We start from the raw sequence: 20,200 nt of genomic DNA, 5'->3' as shown, positions 1-20,200 counted from the left end.
TGCCTCTCTCCGAATCAATACTCCGAATAGCTCCTAGTCAATTTGGTCAGTTCGATTCAAGCAACCATGACTCTAAGTAGGGATGGTAAAACTTGAACCCCGATGGATTCTAAACCGATCTGCTCCTAATAGAGCAAATTTTTTCTTTTGAAAAGTGGATACAACTCAGGATGAATTTTTTCTTTTGGGTAGTGGGTATACAACGATTATGGTAATTGTTTGCCCACCCGACTCATTTCAATATATGAAATACTATTTACATTGTTCAATTTTAATTGAAAAATCATTTGTTTTATCACTTATTCTCTATATCAACTTTTTTGAATAAATGTTATCATTAAATTCAAATATATATTTTATCATTATAATATTTAAAAAATCATATAATTTAATTTTGTATCATTTATATCGCGAATAAAAAATTAATTACCGCTACAAACAAATTTTAGCAGTTTTATTCGCATATTTAAGTCATTAATAATTACAATAGTGGCGTATTTAAGAGACTAGCAGGAGCCCTTCTCTAAAATAGAAACTTATCCATTTAGGTTCTTTAAAATCTTAAATTAATAAAAATAAAATTACATTTTACCCTCTTAAAAATGATAAAATTTAATTTAATATTTTAAAATTATAAAAATTAAAATTATTAAAATTAAAATTTAATTTTAACTCCCAAAATAAATTTTCTAACTTCATTCTTTAAACTATACAAAAATATAAATTATGGATATATATATATATATGTGTATATGAACACATGCACTACATGTAATTACTTGCACGAAGATGACTGATTACAATTACTTTAATTAAAGATGTTACAAAAATAAAAGGTTAAATTCTGCTATTAGACCATGTAATTTGTTTAAATTGTGTATTTAGTCTTTGTACTTTAATTTGATCAATTTCAACCTTTGTACTTTGTACTTTTCGAATTTTGAAATTTTAGTCTTATCCAATGGTAGCAGTTAATTTTGTTTGGTTAGATTTATTATGCGTAAAGTTATAAATTTAGTTAACGTTCATCAATTGGATCATTCTTATTGACTACATTTTTTTAATTTCAAAATTTAAGCTTAATACAAACGACAATGGTTAAAACTATTAACCAATTTTTTGTGAGTAATATATGAAAATAATAAGCGGACGTAGCATTACATGTTTGATAATATGTTTAACACACCAAATTTTAAAAACAACCAAACTTAATGAATTTTAATAGTTATCATTTAGTTAGGACTAAAATTTTCAAATTCTAAAAGTATAGGGACTGAAAATAACTAAATTAAAGTACATGTACTAAATCCATAACTTACACAAAGTACAAGGTCTAATAGCATAATTTGACCTAAATAAAATTAGTAAAAGAAAAAAAAGTAAAATCAAAGTTTGGAGTAATCTATAATCTTAAGTTAAAAAAGAAAATATACTTTCTAAATTAAGAAGTGTTTATAAGCATTTTAAATCTTTTTATATTTTTAAAGGTGGAATCTAAGTTGGTTGTTGCTGTTTATTTTAGATAGAATTAAATTACTATTTGGGTTCTGATTTTTTTCGAAAATATGGGAATAATTGTCGAGTTTATGGATTAGTTTGGGAAAAAAATTCAATCCTTAATACAGTAATATTTGCCTATCCAGATCCTAATGTAGTAACAATTGCCAAGCTCAAACCTAATTGGAACAAAAAAAAGTTTAAACCCCAATATAAGAAAGTTGCATGGATTTAACCCTTTTAAATATAGTAATACACTATTTTGTTAAATTATAAAATAATATATTAACTATTATTTTTAATGGGTAAACTACATCATTAATCACTAAATTATGAATAAGTTTTCGTTTAGATCACTTAACTAAAAAAGTTATAGTTAGATCACTAAAGTTTTTGAAATTATTTTTTAAGTCACTCAACTATTAAGTGACACTTTTTAGTTGGTATAATAATTTTAATCCCTTCTTTTATATTTTCTCATCAAATTGACCTTGATTTTATATAAAATTATAAAAAAATAGAAAATTCTATATAAAAGTTCCAGAAAAATAAAATCTAAAATGTATGGGAAATAAAAAAATCATTTAATAGAATTCCTAACAAATTAAAAACCCAAAACAAAAATTAAATCACTACATGCCTCAAGATTTCTAAATCAAATTAGTAATATTTTCAAGTTAAATTCTATGCCCTTAAAGAATGTCAGAATTAATATTATAGAGATATGTAAAATCGACTTTGATTCTATTTTTAGCTAAAAATATAAAAATTATGGTAAATTTTTCTTTTCAAACTTAATTCAGATTTCCAATTTATTTAAATTATCTTTCAAAACTCAAATTGTAAAAAAAAAATTGTATTCTGAATTCTTTTCTTTCTTATAATGAAAAATCATGCCAATAAACAAAAGAGGTTAAATTAATGATAATTTTGCTTAATGTTTTTTTTCTATGCCTTTTAAAGAATGGGTACGGGATATCTCTATATAGATAATAGAGAGAAATTTCGGAGGGTATAAAATAATCCTCATTTTTCTCACTTTATTTATTTTTGAAATTTTATCTACTTTTATTTTTATTTGGGTAAACTGTTAAAATAGTCACTTTTGTTTCTCTTAGATTACATTTTAGTCACTTATGTTTGAAATGTTACGTTTTAGTCACGTTATCGTGTTGTAACATTTTAGTCACTGAGTGTTAATTGCCGTTAATAGTGTAATCGTAAGTTGACATGGCACGTTAAATCATCATTTCAAACAAAAAATTTAGTTTAAATTATACAATTGCTCCCTTTTTTTTTTCTTTTTGAGCAAGTTAATTTTTTTCTTTTACGTTAAAAGAGGTGGAGAAGGGAAGAAAATAGAGGGAGAAGTAGAAGAGAATGAAAAATAGAGAAAAAAAAGAGAGAGGAAAAGTTAAAAAAAAAAGAACCAAAAAAATTGCTCAAAACAAAAAAAAATATGGGGACCAATTGTATAATTTAACCTAAAATTTTTACTTCAAATGATGATTTAACGTGCCACATCAGCTTACGATTACACTGTTAACGACAATTAATGGCTCAGTGACTAAAATATTACAACACGTTAACGTAAGTAACTAAAACTTAACATTTCAAACATAAATGACTAAAATGTAATTCGAGGGAAGCAGAAGTGACTATTTAGGCAGTTTACCCTTTTTTATTTTAGATTTTAGTATTTTTAAAAAGATTTTCAATTTTTTTATCGATTTATATATAGTCAACGTCAAATTGACAAAAATTATAAAAAATAAAGACTAAAATTATTATTATACCAACTAAAAAAATGTCACTTAACAGTCATGTGATCAAATAAAACAAATTCGAAAATTTTAGTGACCAAATTGTAACTTTTTTCAATTAAATAACCAAAACTAAAACTTACCCGTAGTTTAATGACTAACTATGAATTTACCCTTTTTTATATATATTATTTTATTAATGAAGCCTTGGAAGGTGTATATATCATTCAAGGGTAGCGTGACCTACTTGGGTCCCACGGTCAGTGTCCTCCAGACCCAAGTTAGCGTTCCGACATAAGCATCTCGGCAGTCAAAGCCACCGCTTATCATGAGGTACGTGGTAAGATTTTAAGGGCGAAAATGGGTATACGTGGGGAAATATGATTGGTTGGACCCAACAACGGCTTAATCGGATTCTGCCCTCGTGTACCGGGCTGGGCCCCACTTTTGATAAGAAAGGCCAAAAGTTAAAACGCTCCAAAGCAAAGTAAAAAAAGCATAAAGTTTACTACGCATTTCAGTTTTTACCCTTTCTTACTCTCTTTTTAGTATTAATAAATATATTTCTTAATTTTTAAATAATTTAATAATACATTAAATGTAACAAAGGGTGGTAAAAATATAATGAAGTATTTGCCCTTATATTAAAAAAAATAGATAAATTAATATTTATACATTAGATCAATAAGTAAATTAATTTTTTGTTAAAATTTCATTAATTTTTAATTTTAAAACTGATATAACTGATAAAATAATTAGATAATGAAATGTGGTGCAACACATGTACCTCATGTTGACGATACAAAACTATTTTTAACAGTAGAAATAGATGAATTTTTTAACTGAATGATCAATTAACTCTTTGATCTAACGTATAGAGATTAATTTGCCCATTTCTGATAAAAAAAAAATCAAAATATAGTCCTGTTATATTAAAATCCTCAATTATGAACACATATGTATAATGTATAATGCTATTATAAAGTGTGATACAATATTAAGTGAACAATTATGTTATAAGTGTCATAAATATTAAAGTGTCATACCATAAGTTGTATTTATAATTTGATGAGGGGCTAAATTATAAATACCAAAAACTGATTTAATAACTAGTTATTTAAAAAGGGGCAGTGGTCCCTAAAAAGTATGTATCTCGTATTTCTTTTCCATCCCCATCAGAGAGAGTTATATTAAGAGAAAAACTATTTTCTTGGAGCAATCTCCAATAATTGATTTAGGTACGCTTCCTCATATAATTTTATTTTTAATGATCTCACATGATAGATTTTGATATGTTAAGTTTTATACCACAAAAAATTCAACTTTTAATACTTTTACCACCAAAGAATACAAATTGGACCTTGGTTGACCTAAATTTGAGTTAAAAGTTAGAAGTAGGAGTGAGCAAAATCTAATTCAATTCGAAAAACTCGATAAAAAATTCAAATTTTGAATTAAGTAGTTCGAGTTATATGAGTTAATCAAGTTATTCGGATCAACTCGAAGAAAAAATTAATATTTTTGGTTTAGCTCGAATATAAATTACAGAATTCGAGTTTTTCGAAAATCTGAATAAGAAAAAACAAAACTACGTTGTTTTGATAAATGTTTACTTTTTTAAAAACTAAAAGTCAAAACTATTAAGTTAAAATACAAAACCATAATATTATTTTTTATACTTCATCTACTAGTTAAATAATCGGTCTATGTAATTATAACATTGAGTATAAATAATAGGATTCATTAACATGACTTGAAATTTTGACTCGATTCGATAAAAAATCAAATTGAGTTTAGTTGCTAAAATATAATTCTTCAACTTGACTAACTTAAAATTTTTTTATTCGATTCAACTAGACTCGATCGAATATTCACCCCTAATTTTTTATTTAATAATATGTATGAAATCCACCCTGGGTGGATTCTAATGTAATAGTTAAGCTATCAGTATGTATGTGAATTCCAAAAGAGTCAGAGTGGACGACGAATACGCTATGCATCATTTGTGTTTTGTTTTTCAACATGAAAAATGCCAAAAAAAGGAGTAATTCATATTTAGCATTCTTCAACTATACAATGAGAAAATGCATTAACATTTGTAGTAATTTTAAAGATAATCGGTTTCTAAAAATGATGGAATTGAATTAGGTTAATAATAATAGACTAAATCTATGACACAAAAAATGACAAATTTCATCGTCCATGACAAGAAGAATTACAATAAAGTAAATAGTAAAAAGAATAAGAAAAAGAGCAGAGGATTGAAAAGTAAGTATCAATGTCCCCTCCATCTCTTGACCAGTTCCTCAACAACTCTGCAATTTACAGTAGTACAAGACAAAGTATAAGGAAACCTCAAAGCATGTCTGGTTTCTGGAACAGATTGATAATTAAAAACAACTGGAGCTGAAATGGTGTTAAGCAGAAATGGCAGAAGGAAAAGAATGAACCCAAACCAAGGTGTTTTGTTTGGGTCCCACCTTCAAATCTGTGACAAAGACGGCAGTTTCGTTGCTTCATCTTCCCCCTTTTTCTTATTTATTTATTTAAATCTCTCTTCCTATTGATTTTTTTGTTTTTGTTTTTGTAATATTATAATAATAATATAGTAGAAAAGATGGGAGCTTTGTTTGTATTATGGCCGTTTGTGAGTTTCTCTCCTCTCAAAGCCAAAAACAAAGTCTTCTCTTTCACACCTTTCAATCTCAGAAAATAGAAAAAGTAAAACGTGGGGAGAAGAATTTAGGGTTTTGACAACACCAAGTCCAACAAGGTCTGTTTTTTTTTTCCTTTCTTTTTTTGGGGGCACTTTTTCCCTTTATTTTTCTCTTAATGAGAGTGTTGTTTCTGCTTTGATCCTTGTTGAGTCTCTGGGTGATCTGGAAGTTGAATTTTCGCTGATTGGTCTTTCTTTTCTTTAACCTTTTTGGTTTAAAGATCTAATGTTTTAGTGAACTTTGTTGATTTTTTTTTTTTTTTGGTTTAGCTAATCTGGGTTTGCAGAATTGGTGGTAATATGGAGGAGGTTGAGGAAGCTAACAAGGCAGCAGTGCAGAGTTGCCATAGAGTATTGAGTCTTTTGTCCCAGCCTCAAGATCAAGTTCACTACAGGAATTTAATGGCTGAAACAGGGGAGGCTGTTTTTAAGTTCAAGAGAGTAGTTTCTCTTTTAAACTCTAGTTTGGGACATGCAAGAGTGAGGAAACTGAGGAAATTACAAACCCCTTTTCCTCAAAGCATCTTTTTGGATAATCAACTCCATAACCCAACAGATTATCCATCCAAGGATTTGCAGCTCGGTTACCCTCAAGAACTTAGTTCACATGCTAAGAGCTCTCTCTATTTGGGAGCCCCATGTTTGGAACTGAGTTCGAATGGTAAAAACCCTCTTCCACTCGCCCAACAGCCACCTCCTCCTGCCCACTATCATTTCCTCCACCAACAAAGGCTACAGCTCCAACAGCATCAAGCTGAAATGTTGTCTAGGAAGAGTAATAGTGGGATTAACTTCAACTTTGATAGCTCTAGCTGCACACCTACCATGTCATCAACTAGGTCTTTCATTTCTTCTCTGAGTATAGATGGTAGTGTAGCTAACATGGATAGTGGGAATGCCTTCCATTTAATCGGCGCACCTCGATCCTCGGATCAGGTTTCCCAACACAAAAAGAAGTGTTCTGGTAAGGGAGAAGATGGGAGTGTCAAATGTGGAAGTAGTGGGAAATGCCACTGCTCAAAAAAGAGGTTGGATTCTCTTCTTTTTCCACAATTTCACATCTTTATAGAATTATGCTTTCCCTTTTATGGAGAGTGAAGGGATGTGATCTGGACTGTTGAGTTTTTACCTTAAATTGGTTGCATTGTATTGACAGGAAACATAGGGTAAAGAGATCAATCAAGGTTCCTGCTATCAGTAACAAGCTTGCTGATATTCCTCCTGATGATTATTCATGGAGGAAATATGGGCAGAAGCCAATCAAGGGTTCTCCTCATCCCAGGTAATATCATTATCATCTTATCAGACTGCTATCTCATTTATATGAATTTTGGTGTTGCCCTGCTGGGTTTTGCTTGTATGCATGGATGAACTTTTAGATTGAAAATGACTAGTAATGGAAAGTCATTTAACTCCCTGGTCGTAGTGTCTGCGATATATGATTATCAGATTATCTTTTCCATTAGGGGACTTGAAATATAGTGTTTTAAGCTTTTGATTCTCATCTGATTTTGACTCCCACCAGGACTAAAATGAATAGAGGGATGCATTTAAGTCTTCAGTTTTATAATGTTGGACCGAGCTGTAAAATTTTATGTGCCGTTGGTGGAGTCTGTCGTATAAAATCGACTTAGGTGGTCTTTTGTTTATAAACTGTGTAGGGGATATTATAAATGTAGCAGTATGAGAGGTTGCCCTGCGAGGAAACATGTGGAGAGGTGCTTGGAAGAGCCGGCTATGCTTATTGTTACGTATGAAAGTGAGCACAACCATCCAAAGTTACCGTCACAAGCAACGACATAATCTCAGTGGAAACATTGCTAAAGAATTCGTCAAGTCTTTCAATGTTCAATCTGGTCATGTACATATTTTGCATGGTTCAAGCATGGGATAAATAGGATCAGTTTCTTTCTTCTTTTCTCCCTTCTTTTTGAGGGGCTTTGGAAGGTTGGCTTTCCAAGCCTTTTCTAAAAATTCGGCAGCCGACATTAAAAGCCTAGTGCTGGACCAAGATGCTGTAATTGGTATACATTTTAATTTTTTATGAACAAAAGGGGTTGTGGGGCTGCCTTTCTTTTGTGTGCAACATGGCATGAGATGGAAGTTTGGCTGCTGCTTGCATGTCTACGCGTGAATACGTTTGGAACCAAACCAAAATTGTCGAAAATTTGTCCAAGCTACCAAGTCTTGGTCATAATTTTTCAAGTTTCTTTTCACTTTTCGGGTTATATGTGTCATCTCCTCTGAACTTTAAAGGCCAACAAAGGATTTGCAGTCTTGTACATACAGCTGGAAACTTCTGAATAATGACATAACTAGGGTATACCTACCAAACCGATTGCGTTCAAAGATTTGTCTGAGTTAATAATCTCCAATTATATAACATGTTATTATTGGAAGTGAAACTCTAGTGAGCCTTGCAACAAGGCATGTGAACTGCGTAGACTAAACTAACATGGGCAACATGGCTCGACAACACATTGCAACTGTATTCCCTCTTCCATTAGCAAAAGGCTGACCTTTTTCCTAGACTAGTTTGAATGGATTAGCTGTGGCATTATGGTAGAAATTTCGGTACTGTAGTCCTACAGAGACTTTTTATGAACAAAATCATGAGCTAAACCAAACAATACGCAAGAAAAAAGGAATGATGATAATGAGATTAAAATTTGGAGGTTGAATTTTGGTTAAAAAGTTGGTGCTTCAAACAACTATTAATGCAACAAGTACAACCTTAGATGATAAGGAAGAAGAGTTGAAAAAGTAAAATGAATTGAGACGAGCCAACAATTTGTTAGTTGTAGACTAGATGATGTCCAATCAGAAGATAAGAGTCACATCTGTGAAACCATAAAACCCATAATATGACACAAGGAATGCGTTACGAGGATTGGTTTCAGGACAGGGCAGTAGGCTGGCTTTCCTTGTCTTGTGTGGGTAAGAAATACAAAAGATTAACTCAGCAATTTAACATTTGTTCAAACTGCAATGAGTTTGTGATTGTTAGGGCTACCTGAAAATTCCAATTTTTATTATAATAAAAATAAAATCGTAACATGGATAGAAAGGTAGTATTCATAGTTACACTACATAATTAAAGATAAAAACTGGGGACTTTTGTTCTTTCAAGTGAAACCCTACACAAGGGATAACTTTTTACCTTAAAATTTAGGAAAATGTAATGAATCTGATTATGATTGAATATAGGTTGGGTTTGCTTATCCAATATATAAAATAATACAATATAAGGTGGGTTTTTACTTAACATGTCAGTTATGTGGAGAATGGGGATAAACAAGATCGGACAGCTGAGAACTGGGCCAAAAAACTTGAGCCTAATTGTTTCATCAAAGCCAGGCCAGACCCATTGATCAAAATTCAATAACATAAACCTTAATTTTTTTAGTAATAGTTCAGAATAAGGGGAAATAGGAAAGAAATGCAAAGCTTGACAGAGTCCTTTTCTAAATTGAATAGTCAAAAGAGAAGCATCAACATTAGACATATTGATCAAAATTCAATAACAAAACAACATTCCAACAAGACCAAGAATAAAGACACATGCATAATCTCTTTCATTTGAGTGGAATAAACCTGGATGAATGGGTGGCACCAATACCCGGTCTTCCGTGCTTTACCGGCTTGTAGGAGATTGAGAATTCAGCCAAATAGTGGCTAATCATTTCTGGCTTGATTTCCACTTGATTGAAGGTCTTTCCATTGTAAACACCGATAATACTACCAATCATTTCAGGAACTATAATCATGTTGCGGAGGTGTGTCCTAACTGGCTCGGGTTTCTCACCAGGTGGCGCCTCACGTTTCTATTTCAAGACACCCGCAAAACATTCTCAGTTTATGGTGCTATCTATAGTTACTTTATAGTAATCATTAACATGGAATAAAATGGTTCAGGGGAAATTTATTATAAATCAACAAATCAGTTAAATATCATAATGAATAATCACGCTATCTACTTCACTGGCAATATTTGCAACAGCCACAAATCTCACGTAACAGAGAGATCCCAGATGAAACTACACAATGGCTAAAGAAGGGCAAAGGAGAAAGGAAGATAATCATGAAATGATCAAGCTATTACAGCCATGAAATCATAAGATTCCCACAATGTTGCTTGTGAAACAGATAACTTTATTATGTGCACAAATCAAGAGAACCAACATATTGTAAAAAAAAACAACTGTATTGTAAAAAAAATATGGTAAACGTCATCAAATGAAGAGGAGCAATATAAACAAAGTGAAGTTCAAAAAATTCTGAGAACAATATACTACTGGCTATCGAATCTAGGAAGCATTTTCCTTATAAAACTGTAGATGATAATCAATACCATTTATCTATATCTAGTTAATCACATTAAAGTACCATACACAACCAACTACAACAATATATTACAGAAAAAGATTAGGAGAGTAATCCAAAACCCTATGCATTTTAAGAAAGTAATCATATGAAATGCAAATCCAAGCATTAAAAAACAAGAAAAGAAAAAAAAATTAAAGTATTAATTAGGTCCTCACATAGTCGAAAAAGAAGGGAAATAGAATACTTACAGCCTTGCGTAATTTTTTTATCAGAGCCATTGGCTTCCTCTTTAAACCTCTCTGAAACCTAAAAAAGTAGAAACGAAACTATCTAATTTTCGAAATTAAAAAAAGGCATAAAAACAATCTTGAAGAATTAAAAAGTAAAAAGGAAGATCGAGTAGGGAAAATAGCGAGAGCTAACCTTCGGCGTGCACGGGCTGGAAAGAGCTTGACGAGTTCATCAGTGGACATATCCAAGAGAGCATCGAGATCGACACCTCTGAAACTGAACTTCTTGAACGTTCTCTTCTTCGGTACACCTGGTGCGGCGACATCGGCATCCACGTCCGCCTAAACGAAAATGAACCAAAAAAAAAAAAACTTAGAAAAAACACTATTGTTAAGAAAATATTTGGATCCCGAGAAACTTGAAGAGAAGGATCTAGAAATGAAGCAACATTGAAAGAAAAGAGAGATGAGTGAAGTTAGCAACGATGGCGAGACCATGGCTAGGAGATGAAGTAAACAGCACCAAAAGCTCGAAGCCGCAGGAGAGTGAGCAAGAGAGTGCGTTTTCTAGGGTTAAGATATTGCGGGGCAAGAATTTATAAGTAACCGAAATGGAAACGGGCATTTTACTCTACCGACCCGGATTGGACACCAATTGACTTGGTCCATTGAACTTACTTAGTAGGTGCTATTTTTTCACTCTCTTACAATCGGATCCATCATGGTATTGGTCTAGAAAAGGTTGAATCCATTAATTTGTAAGCGAATATGATGAAATAATTTATTTGATCGAATTGTATGAATCAATCAAATAAAAAATCGATAATTTAATCTATTCAATAACCCATTCGATTAAAAATAATATATAAAAATGATATATTTTGAGATTAATAGCTGAATTAAAAAGTGGAATGATGATCCAACTGCATTGATACCATAATTTAAATCATACAAAATACTCCATCTGCATTAAGTGAATTTTGTGAACTTTGGAAACTTTATCTCAAAGTTGCAGCTGCAATTGCTCTTTGCTTTTTCTTTTCTTAAAAATCCCTGTTTGGAGTTCCCATTAAGCCAATACACTCTACTGACACTAGCAGATTATTTGAAACAATTAAAGGGAAATATTGTGGTTTTCGGTTTCCTAGTCTAAACTTGGCTTTAGCTAGTAACAATAAATTTACATATAAAGCTTCATCATCATCATCATCCAACAAGGTATGAGAATTTAGACATGTTCAGCCTGCAATTTCTGTTTTGTGAACATTCATATGTGGGAAACTACATTTGCCATTCTTTCAACTTTCTGGATGGTATACTTCAGTTCCTGTTGGATATTTACTCTTGAAGGTGATAGTACAATGTCTTTCCATATCGAACCGGTTTGACAAGCGGGGTTAGGATACCTGTAAAGTTCGTATATGGAATCCGCGTTTTCGTTCAGCCTGCCTATCCTCTTTAAACACCCGATCTCGTCGGGATCCACTAGTAATGTCCTGTCTTTCTCTTTCCATCCTATCAACTTCACATACATTGTTTAAGTCAATACTTCATCAAGTAATCATGCTAACAAATGAAGGTGGGAGTGATAGTGAAATTTCACCTTAGGTGGACCTTCCAAGGCATTGGTGCTATATAGCCTAGCGTTGTCAACCAGTTGGCAATATGTTGGAAATGCATTTGCAAATCTCTTGTGGGATTTCAATTGTGAATTCACTCTTACGGCTCGTCTACACATTATAGCTCTCCTGAATGTATTAGATTCCTTCATAGAATCAGTATCTCAGGGTAAAAGGGAAATAAAATATTCTTACTAGGCATAGTTTTGTTTCAGTGTGTGCCTTACCTTATGCCTCTAATAACTGCTAAATAAGCTTCACAAACAACCCCAACCAGCTCTATTCTGTATGGCTTCCTCCTTTTGCCTCCTTCTGGAACTTGATCTTCTTCTTCGATTTGTTCCCAGTAGTTCTCAGTTATGGTCCCATCGGGGTTTTTCTTGTAACCAGCACCCATACGATACCGGCGGCGATGGACACATCTGGCCATAGTTATTGTCTGTAAAACAAATGGTATCCAGGACAGTGTTCCATCCATGATCACATCCCGCCCTTCGTTCAGTGCTGTCACTAGAAGGGACGATGCTGCATCTGTAGATGATTGGTGCACCTGTTTCGATTAATTAAGCCTCCATCTTAAGTGCCGATAAGAAACATGCATAGATGCCATTCAATATAACCTATTAAGTTATGTTGTTATTGTATAGTGAAACCGGTTTCAGTCATTAAGCTATCCCATTGAACACAAATGTCCTTCTATTCGCCTACTACCATGCAGCTGAGCGAGACAAGGTGAATGGTATGATATGATTGATAGAATTTTGGTGTGCTAAAGTGAAGGACATGGTGGACTGGATGTGGGATGAGACAGAGAAATCAATACTTACTAATTCGGCTGTATGGACCATGTCTGAATGACCTCGTTTGCTGAGGGCTCTGTAGATAACATCTGATTCTTTGAATGCATCTGCCTCAATCACAACTGCATTCCCTGCTGCTCCTGCCCAGAATGGTCTGTTCATATGTTATGCAAAACGCTTTATATTAGTGCTTTTAAATATTGCTCTTGTTTTTAATATACAGTGTTTAAATGCTGTAGGAAGAAATAAAGATATCTGTAACTAAACAGTGGTTAAGCTCCAGGTTTTATTGCATTCTGATTCTTCCTAAAACATAAGTCGAACAATTACATTTAAGTTCATCTTGGTCTTAAGTTGTTTTTTTTTTTTTGGGTAAAAAAAGGGCTTACTCTTTGAGAATGTCCTTAAGCACAGTGCTCTTCCCAGCTCCCATCCCACCTCCCATGAGGAGCAGCACTGGACTTCTGTCACTGTGAGCCACTGGAGCCATCACCTCTGTACATTGAGAATCATCTGTTGATGTAAGCCCCATTGCTTTCATTTCTTCCACCAATGTAGTGAAAACTCTAGCCACCTTTAGATTTTTTGTCACCCTCTCAAATCTCTGCTCCCTATATTAGAAAAGCATGATTTATTCTCCTGTAGGAATTAGCATCAAATGTTGGTATGTATACGGTATGAATATGCTCAGTTTGTTTTCTTATATGCAGAGGCATGTCCCCATGTTCGAACATAGGTGCTTCAGCTTATACAAGGATGCTAAGAGACTATATCTGGGCTGGTTTAAGATCTTAATTCCAGTTTCTTGTAATAGTTGGATGCATATTCAAAATGGTCCATCTCATTTCAATATTTCATATTTTTAAAATGATATGAAAACAATGAATAGGTAATGTAATAATCAATGCCCAACCTAGTTGCTGCCATGAAAATCTGCTTGAGCTTTCTCTTGGGTTCAGCATCAGTACTTAAAACCTGAAACCATATAGCAAAAAAAAAAAAAAAAAAGCGTTCACTTTCTACATGTTTCTATCAGAATACAGAAAATATAAAGAAAGAATGAAAAGAGAAATGAATCTAACATACATATACATATATTTTAGTACCTGGGTGATCATAAGATCTGCATGGCACCAATGAAATGCAAAATAACTAAGAATGCATCTCTCAAACTCTTCCACAAGCTTAACAAAGAGAGAATCCACATCCGGCTCATTGGAGAAGAATGTATATATATCATCTTCACAACCTTCTAATTTCCTGATATATTCGGCGGATAACTTGCAGAGCAAAGGGCATTCTCTTCTATCTTTAAATCCCATCTGCCTAGCTGAAATACATAGGATAGGAGAAACAAAATCAAGGGTCGGACTCGAAATACGTGAAGGAGAATCCATGGAGGATCATATAAATTTAAAAATATATATATTTACCTACGTAGTGAGGGAAGCGTTCGACCTTATCAATGCGGCCGCCGCCTTTGTCTCTGGATCGTAGGCGTGGGATGATCTTTTCATCCCTTAGTTTCCATAGATGAAACCGCAACGCTGCTGCAATGATGATGCCTATAGAAGAGGCAACCATGATTTGTGTGAATGTGGGTTCGCTGTGATTATCTGAACAACACAAATAGATATATATATTAATTTATATATAGATGCATAAATCACGTAAAAGGGTTTGTAAAATGATTTGTGACTTACCTTTATGCATGTTTTATAATTCCAAAAACTAGAATTTTCTTCGAGGCTTGATGATGATGATGATGATGATGAGAACCCCAATGCCAGAAGAAAAATTGCCATTAATCTTGGTTGAACCTGCACATTTTTATCCTTTATATCTGTTCATTGAGATGGTTTCATGGATGCTCATTCAGATGAAGATCGAGCACCGACACATGTAATAATCTGATGATTTCTTGCTTCCCCTAAATGCATACATCTCCCATATTCAAAACTTCTTTTTGCTATTTATATTATGGTTCTTAATTTAACTTAATTCGATCCATCGAAGCCTTTTATATTATTTTTGGGAAATGGAGGAAATGTATATTACTAAGTTTCAATGTCAAAAAAACAAAGGTGGATGGATCCACATTGCGATTGCATGCATGCATTCATGCATGGTTAAATTATTGCTTATATAAATAATAAACCCTTGCGTAAAGACATTACATGAAATAAATAGGACACGATAGTTTATTCGCATTACTGCTATTATTTATAAAAAAAAGAATGCCTTATTGCTTGAATATGTTGCTAAAAGTTATCAGCAAATGCAAGCAAACTGTGGAAAAAAAAAATTGAACTTGCAACTTCTTGATATATATATATTTAAGTAAGCTTGCCAAAGTTAATTCGAAAATAGAACTAAGGTATTCAGTTATCTATGGAAAACCTATATATATATATCTGTGCTTACTTAGTAGAGCTGACAATAGCAGCTCTAAAAGAATTTTCAAACTAAAAAATTACTTCTCTATCTGCACAGGTCAGGGGAAAACTTTGAAAAATGAGTTTCTATATAGGTGCTGTACATGTAGTTCTGAAATGTCCGGTTTGATTACAGCGACTGCAATGCACCATCCGTTTTGCCCGACCAGCATTCTCGGCACGAGCTCGTCTCTTTTTAGGTCTTGCTGGTGGCAGAAGCAATCTGGGTGGTTTTATAGTGACCTCAACGTCTTTAGACCCTTCATTTGGGGATTGTTCAGACATCTCTTTCCAAAGGGCTTTATCAGGAACAGGGTGTATTGTCTGCGAGTATGCCTTTTGGTAACTTGTCACTGTGAAACAACTTTCTGTAAACCTATGCACATTTTGTCTACAAGAAAGGAGGACCGCAATGGCATGAGCACAGGGAAGTCCACTCAGCTCCCACCCACGACAATAACAGTTTCGGGTTCGGATATCTACTACGAATGCTCCATCATTGGGGCATCGTACCTCAAATTCAGATTCGTTTGCTTTGAACACTTGGTAAGTGCATGCACGATCATAGGCTTCCAATACAATCCTTTCTGCAGGAGGAACAAGATTGCCTGTCCACTGCATGCTTGTCTCACGACGCTCATTGAAACAAGTCATCAGTTGCCGACGGATGCACTCCATCATTTGGATTATTGGAAGGCTAGAGGCCTCTGCTATCCAAGCACTTAAACATTCTGCAATGTTGGCCGCCAGGAGTCCCATCCTTGTCCCTTCGAAATGTGATGTGGCCCATAAATGAGGAGGAATATTTTGAATCCAGGTAGTAGCTTCTGGTGAGATTGCTTGAATGTCAATGAGTTGTTTTTCAAATTCAGTTCTGGTGAGCGCATAAGCAGCCTCCCAGAAAAGGTTGGTAAGCACAGAACTATTGAACTCCTTCTGGAAACAGTCAACGAGATGATGCATGCAGAACCCATGAAAAGCTGTTGGGAAGTTTGCTTCCACAGCATCTACAACACCCTTTTGTCTATCAGACAAGATGGTAAGCCTGGGCATGTTCTCTGCATTGATCTCAAGCAGATAGTGCAACTCAGCTAGGAACCACATCCAATTGTCATCATTTTCCTCGTCAACCACCGCGAATGCAAGAGGGAATACAGCACCATCTCCATCAAAACCACAGGCAAAAAGCATGCTCCCCAGGTACTTGCTTTTCAAAACAGTTGTATCAAGTCCAATAAGAGGTCGGCACGCGTTCAGAAAACCATAGATGGATGCCTGATATGAGATGAAAAGGCATTGAAAACAGTTATCAACAGGATCCCCATAAACCCGAGCAATACTTCCTGGATTTGTTCTTCTGATCATATGACAATATTGCGGGAGGAGGCGAAAATCTTCCTCAAAAGAGCCACGCACACTGGCCATGATACGTTCCTTGCCCCTCCAAGCTTGCTTGTATGACAACGTTATTCCGTGAACACGGTGAATCTCTTCCAATATCTCCTTGGGTTTATAATGAGGATTTTCCTTGATGCTTTCTGCTACTGCATCTGCAACCCACTGAACCGAGGCTTGTTGATGACCAAGATGTGTAATCCCTCCACAAGTATGTTGATCATGGATGGTCCTAATGGTAAAAGTAGGAACACCAGGGAGCTTTGCGGCATGTATTCTCCAAGGGCATCCCTCACTCGCGCATTTAACTGTAAAACGAGTCTTGTCCGACTTTATTGTTTGCATCTCAAAGCGAAGAGCAATAGCTGCATCTCTCAGGGCCCTCCTACAGCTGTGGACATCAGTGAACTCTTTTCCAACAGTCAATTCATGGTTTTCCACCAAAAATAACGAGCGGTGCTGAAGCATGGGAGAACCGACTATCATCTGTTCTTGTTGACGAAACAGGTATGATACAGGTTCAATACTCATTTCCTGATTTAGCTGCAAATCCGAATTTAAGTTGTCAGAAATATCCTGGTTCTTCACAGGAGTCAATTCAGTACCATCAAAACCCAATTCATGATCTTGAACAACAGCAGGGAATTGATCATCATGTTTCTCAACACCAGCACGGTCTTCCTCCGCACCAGGGTAGTTAATTTGATCCATATCTAATCCATTCTCTTCATAATCATGAAGATTATCACGTAACAGAGCTACATCATTTGTGCATGTCTGAGAGTGATCATGAGCAAGCCGGATGACCATATCAACATCAGGGATCTGCTCTGAACGTAATAAATCATGATTACGACCAAGAACAAAGTTGGCATCATGCCCCATTCCGACATATTGGTTCTGCCGTAGTGACAAATCTTGATTTTGCTCAATCACCAACTCATGGTTTGCCATAAAGTTAAATAACTGATAGCCCACACCCTACAAATCCAAGCAAAACCTCATCTAAAAAACCACAGGAAGCTCTAATTTGAGACTGATTTGGTTTCAAGCAGAACCTATTCATGTAACAATGTTGGTAAATAAACAATTATTTTACATAACAAGAAAAAAAAACAAAAAAAGAAACTCGTAGTAAAAAGCAGTGTTTCGATCTAAACATGATATAAAGCCATAAATTTATAGGAAGCCAGTAGCTGTAGAACCTATATAAAGAAAAACATTTACTGATCAAGCACCCATTTTACTGAAAATTGGAACAAAACACCACTCTACGGTGTTCCTCAGGATCATGGATTTGGAAGGGGGGGGGGGGAGGATCCATCTCAATAATGATCAAGAAGTTGAAATAAAAGAATTAAGAGAAAGGGAAAAAAAACTTTCATACTTCAATGCAAAATGGCCAATTTACAAGAAAAAGAAATCATGAATAAAGTAGAAACAAAACGACATAAGAGCAACTGAAACGTAGGTTTTCTTTTTCTTTTTTGTATTTCTAGGCAACCAAACAAAAAAGCAAATTACTTTCAGTTTGGTCTTTTATCAAACACAACAAAAATCACACGTGGGACCCCCATAAACAATCAACTTTGCATACAGAAAAAAGAAAAAGAAACAGAGTTCAAGTTTCGAATACGTTCAATGTATCCAAAAAGAAAAAGCAACATTGGAAATTCAGCTTTAAAAATCCTCTCTTGTTTCTCCAAGAAAATCAAACAGACGAGAGAGGGAAAAAAAAACTCACCGGAAGATAACACTTTAAAGGGACCTGCAAAAATAAGTTGAAACCACCAAAAAGGGTAGAAAAAAAGATTTCAATAAATCAATAAAGAGGAAATGGAAAAAAAGGGGGGGGGGAGAGAAAAATGGAGCTTAAAAGGGGAATTAGGGATTGCATGTACATAGAGAATGGAGGAGGGAGGGTGTCGAGTGTAGAGAAATTTGAAAGGGAGGGAGTTGGCGCGGGTTTAGGGTTAAAAGGGGAAAACTGGGAAAGGAGAAGGGTAAAAGGGCAGAAGAGGTGGTGGGGCGAGGGGATGTCATAGCAGAGAAGTGAAGTAGGGTTTAGCCAAAGTTAGAGGGCATTTAGGTCATCTATACAGCCCACCACCCTCCCCTTTTTATATATAGCTTCGTTGCTTCGGCTACGATACTTTCCTTATCGGTTTGCCGCATATTGTAATTAGTGGGCCCTCTAGATTTCTGTTTTTCCGGCCACAGTGGGCCAACTAGATTTTGGGCGCTTTTTTTTCTCTGTTTTTTTACTAATGGCTTAATAGTACATAAGACCCTAAATTATTCCAAAATAATCAATCGAGTCTCTATGAACTTTTTCATCCAATTACACCTTTGAACTTATAAAATTGACCAAATCAATCCTTTGACTGATATTGAACATTAATGATGTGGCACTGGTGTGCTAGAAAAAAACTAAAAAAAATCAAGAAAATAAAATTTATTTTAAAAAATGTAAATCTAGACTCTAGAATAAAATTAGACGAATGATTGTCAAGGCTTACACTAAAAATAGATCATTTGTCCTGATTGATCCAATTTGGATGTAATTTTAAAACCATAAAAAATATGAAAGTATTAAAAATCTTAAAAAATAAAATGAATAAAAATCATTATAAATTATCAAAATTATTAAAAAGCATAGTCACTTAATTATGGATAAAATTTTGTTTTAGTCACTTAAATAAAAAAGTTACAATTTGATCACTAACATTTTCAAAATTATTATTATTAGTTACTCGATCGTTAAGTGGCTTACAATAATATTTTTAATTGGTGTAATAACAATTTTAATCCATAATTTTAGACTTTCTATCAATTTAATTTTAAATTACAATATTAAAATATCCAATAACCATTCTTTAAAAAATATAGAAAAATATAAAAATTAAGTAAAATTATTGGTTCTCTATTTTCTATATCTTCTGACAAAGCTTTTTCATTATAAAAAATAGAAATATAATTTATATTTACAATTTGGGTTTTGAAAAATAATTTAAATGAATTGAAATTTTGAATTGAGTTTAAATTTTTTATATATTTTAATTAAAAATGACATTAGAATCGAGTTCATCAATTTTTATAATATAATTATGGAGTTTAAGACTTATTTTTCACCACACAATTCATCTTTTTCTTTATTTCTCATGCATTTTAATTTTTCAGCAATAACACTTCTGGAATTTTGATTTTTTAGAATATTTATACTGAATTTTCTAATTTTTATTTAATAATTTAAAAATATATAATTTTATATAGAATTAAAGTTAAATTCACAGAAAGTATAAAAATCATAACCATTTTTGGTACAAAGTAAGAACATCAAGTTATGGCAATGTGAAACAAATGAATAGTTTACCCATGAAATCCACTAGTGCAAGGAAGCTTTCGTGGAAGTCCATCGT

The 20,200-nt window shown here is 33.7% G+C and overlaps 4 protein-coding genes across 7 annotated transcripts; 1 reads left to right on the top strand and 3 right to left on the bottom strand.

Annotated features, from left to right (window-relative positions):
* Positions 1 to 5,384: 5,384 nt before the first annotated feature.
* On the top strand, positions 5,385 to 8,325 carry LOC108453789 (probable WRKY transcription factor 21). 4 transcript variants are annotated; one of them, XM_053030654.1, is made up of 5 exons: positions 5,385 to 5,528; positions 5,643 to 6,033; positions 6,247 to 7,004; positions 7,133 to 7,258; positions 7,638 to 8,325. In XM_053030654.1, the coding sequence occupies exons 3-5, from the start codon at positions 6,277 to 6,279 to the stop codon at positions 7,777 to 7,779; spliced, it is 996 nt and encodes a 331-aa protein (XP_052886614.1). In that variant the 5' UTR covers positions 5,385 to 5,528; positions 5,643 to 6,033; positions 6,247 to 6,276; the 3' UTR covers positions 7,780 to 8,325. The 4 variants fall into 4 exon arrangements, with proteins under 4 accessions (XP_052886614.1, XP_052886615.1, XP_052886613.1 ...); XM_053030655.1 differs by having other exon boundaries at positions 5,397 to 5,765; XM_017752091.2 differs by having other exon boundaries at positions 5,427 to 6,033.
* Positions 8,326 to 9,436: 1,111 nt separating this feature from the next.
* LOC108453797 (40S ribosomal protein S15-4-like) lies at positions 9,437 to 11,174 on the bottom strand. Its single transcript, XM_017752105.2, has 4 exons — positions 11,028 to 11,174; positions 10,726 to 10,874; positions 10,551 to 10,608; positions 9,437 to 9,800 (listed from the first exon to the last, which is right to left on the bottom strand). Exons 1-4 carry the CDS (start codon positions 11,028 to 11,030, stop codon positions 9,552 to 9,554), a joined length of 459 nt encoding a protein of 152 aa, XP_017607594.1. The 5' UTR covers positions 11,031 to 11,174; the 3' UTR covers positions 9,437 to 9,551.
* Positions 11,175 to 11,529: 355 nt separating this feature from the next.
* Positions 11,530 to 14,894, bottom strand: LOC108480081 (calmodulin calcium-dependent NAD kinase). The gene is made up of 9 exons (XM_017782939.2): positions 14,655 to 14,894; positions 14,385 to 14,567; positions 14,058 to 14,281; positions 13,865 to 13,926; positions 13,341 to 13,562; positions 12,979 to 13,105; positions 12,379 to 12,701; positions 12,136 to 12,280; positions 11,530 to 12,054 (listed from the first exon to the last, which is right to left on the bottom strand). The coding sequence occupies exons 1-9, from the start codon at positions 14,662 to 14,664 to the stop codon at positions 11,800 to 11,802; spliced, it is 1,551 nt and encodes a 516-aa protein (XP_017638428.1). The 5' UTR covers positions 14,665 to 14,894; the 3' UTR covers positions 11,530 to 11,799.
* Positions 14,895 to 15,336: 442 nt separating this feature from the next.
* LOC108480639 (uncharacterized) lies at positions 15,337 to 18,879 on the bottom strand. The gene is made up of 2 exons (XM_017783694.2): positions 18,526 to 18,879; positions 15,337 to 17,839 (listed from the first exon to the last, which is right to left on the bottom strand). The coding sequence occupies exon 2, from the start codon at positions 17,733 to 17,735 to the stop codon at positions 15,474 to 15,476; it is 2,262 nt and encodes a 753-aa protein (XP_017639183.1). The 5' UTR covers positions 17,736 to 17,839; positions 18,526 to 18,879; the 3' UTR covers positions 15,337 to 15,473.
* Positions 18,880 to 20,200: the final 1,321 nt, after the last annotated feature.

Source organism: Gossypium arboreum, chromosome 7, assembly GCF_025698485.1.
Source record: "Gossypium arboreum isolate Shixiya-1 chromosome 7, ASM2569848v2, whole genome shotgun sequence".
NCBI lineage: Eukaryota > Viridiplantae > Streptophyta > Magnoliopsida > Malvales > Malvaceae > Gossypium > Gossypium arboreum.
Note: the sequence above shows the minus strand (reverse complement) of the source record. Positions and strands in the feature narration are given on the sequence as shown.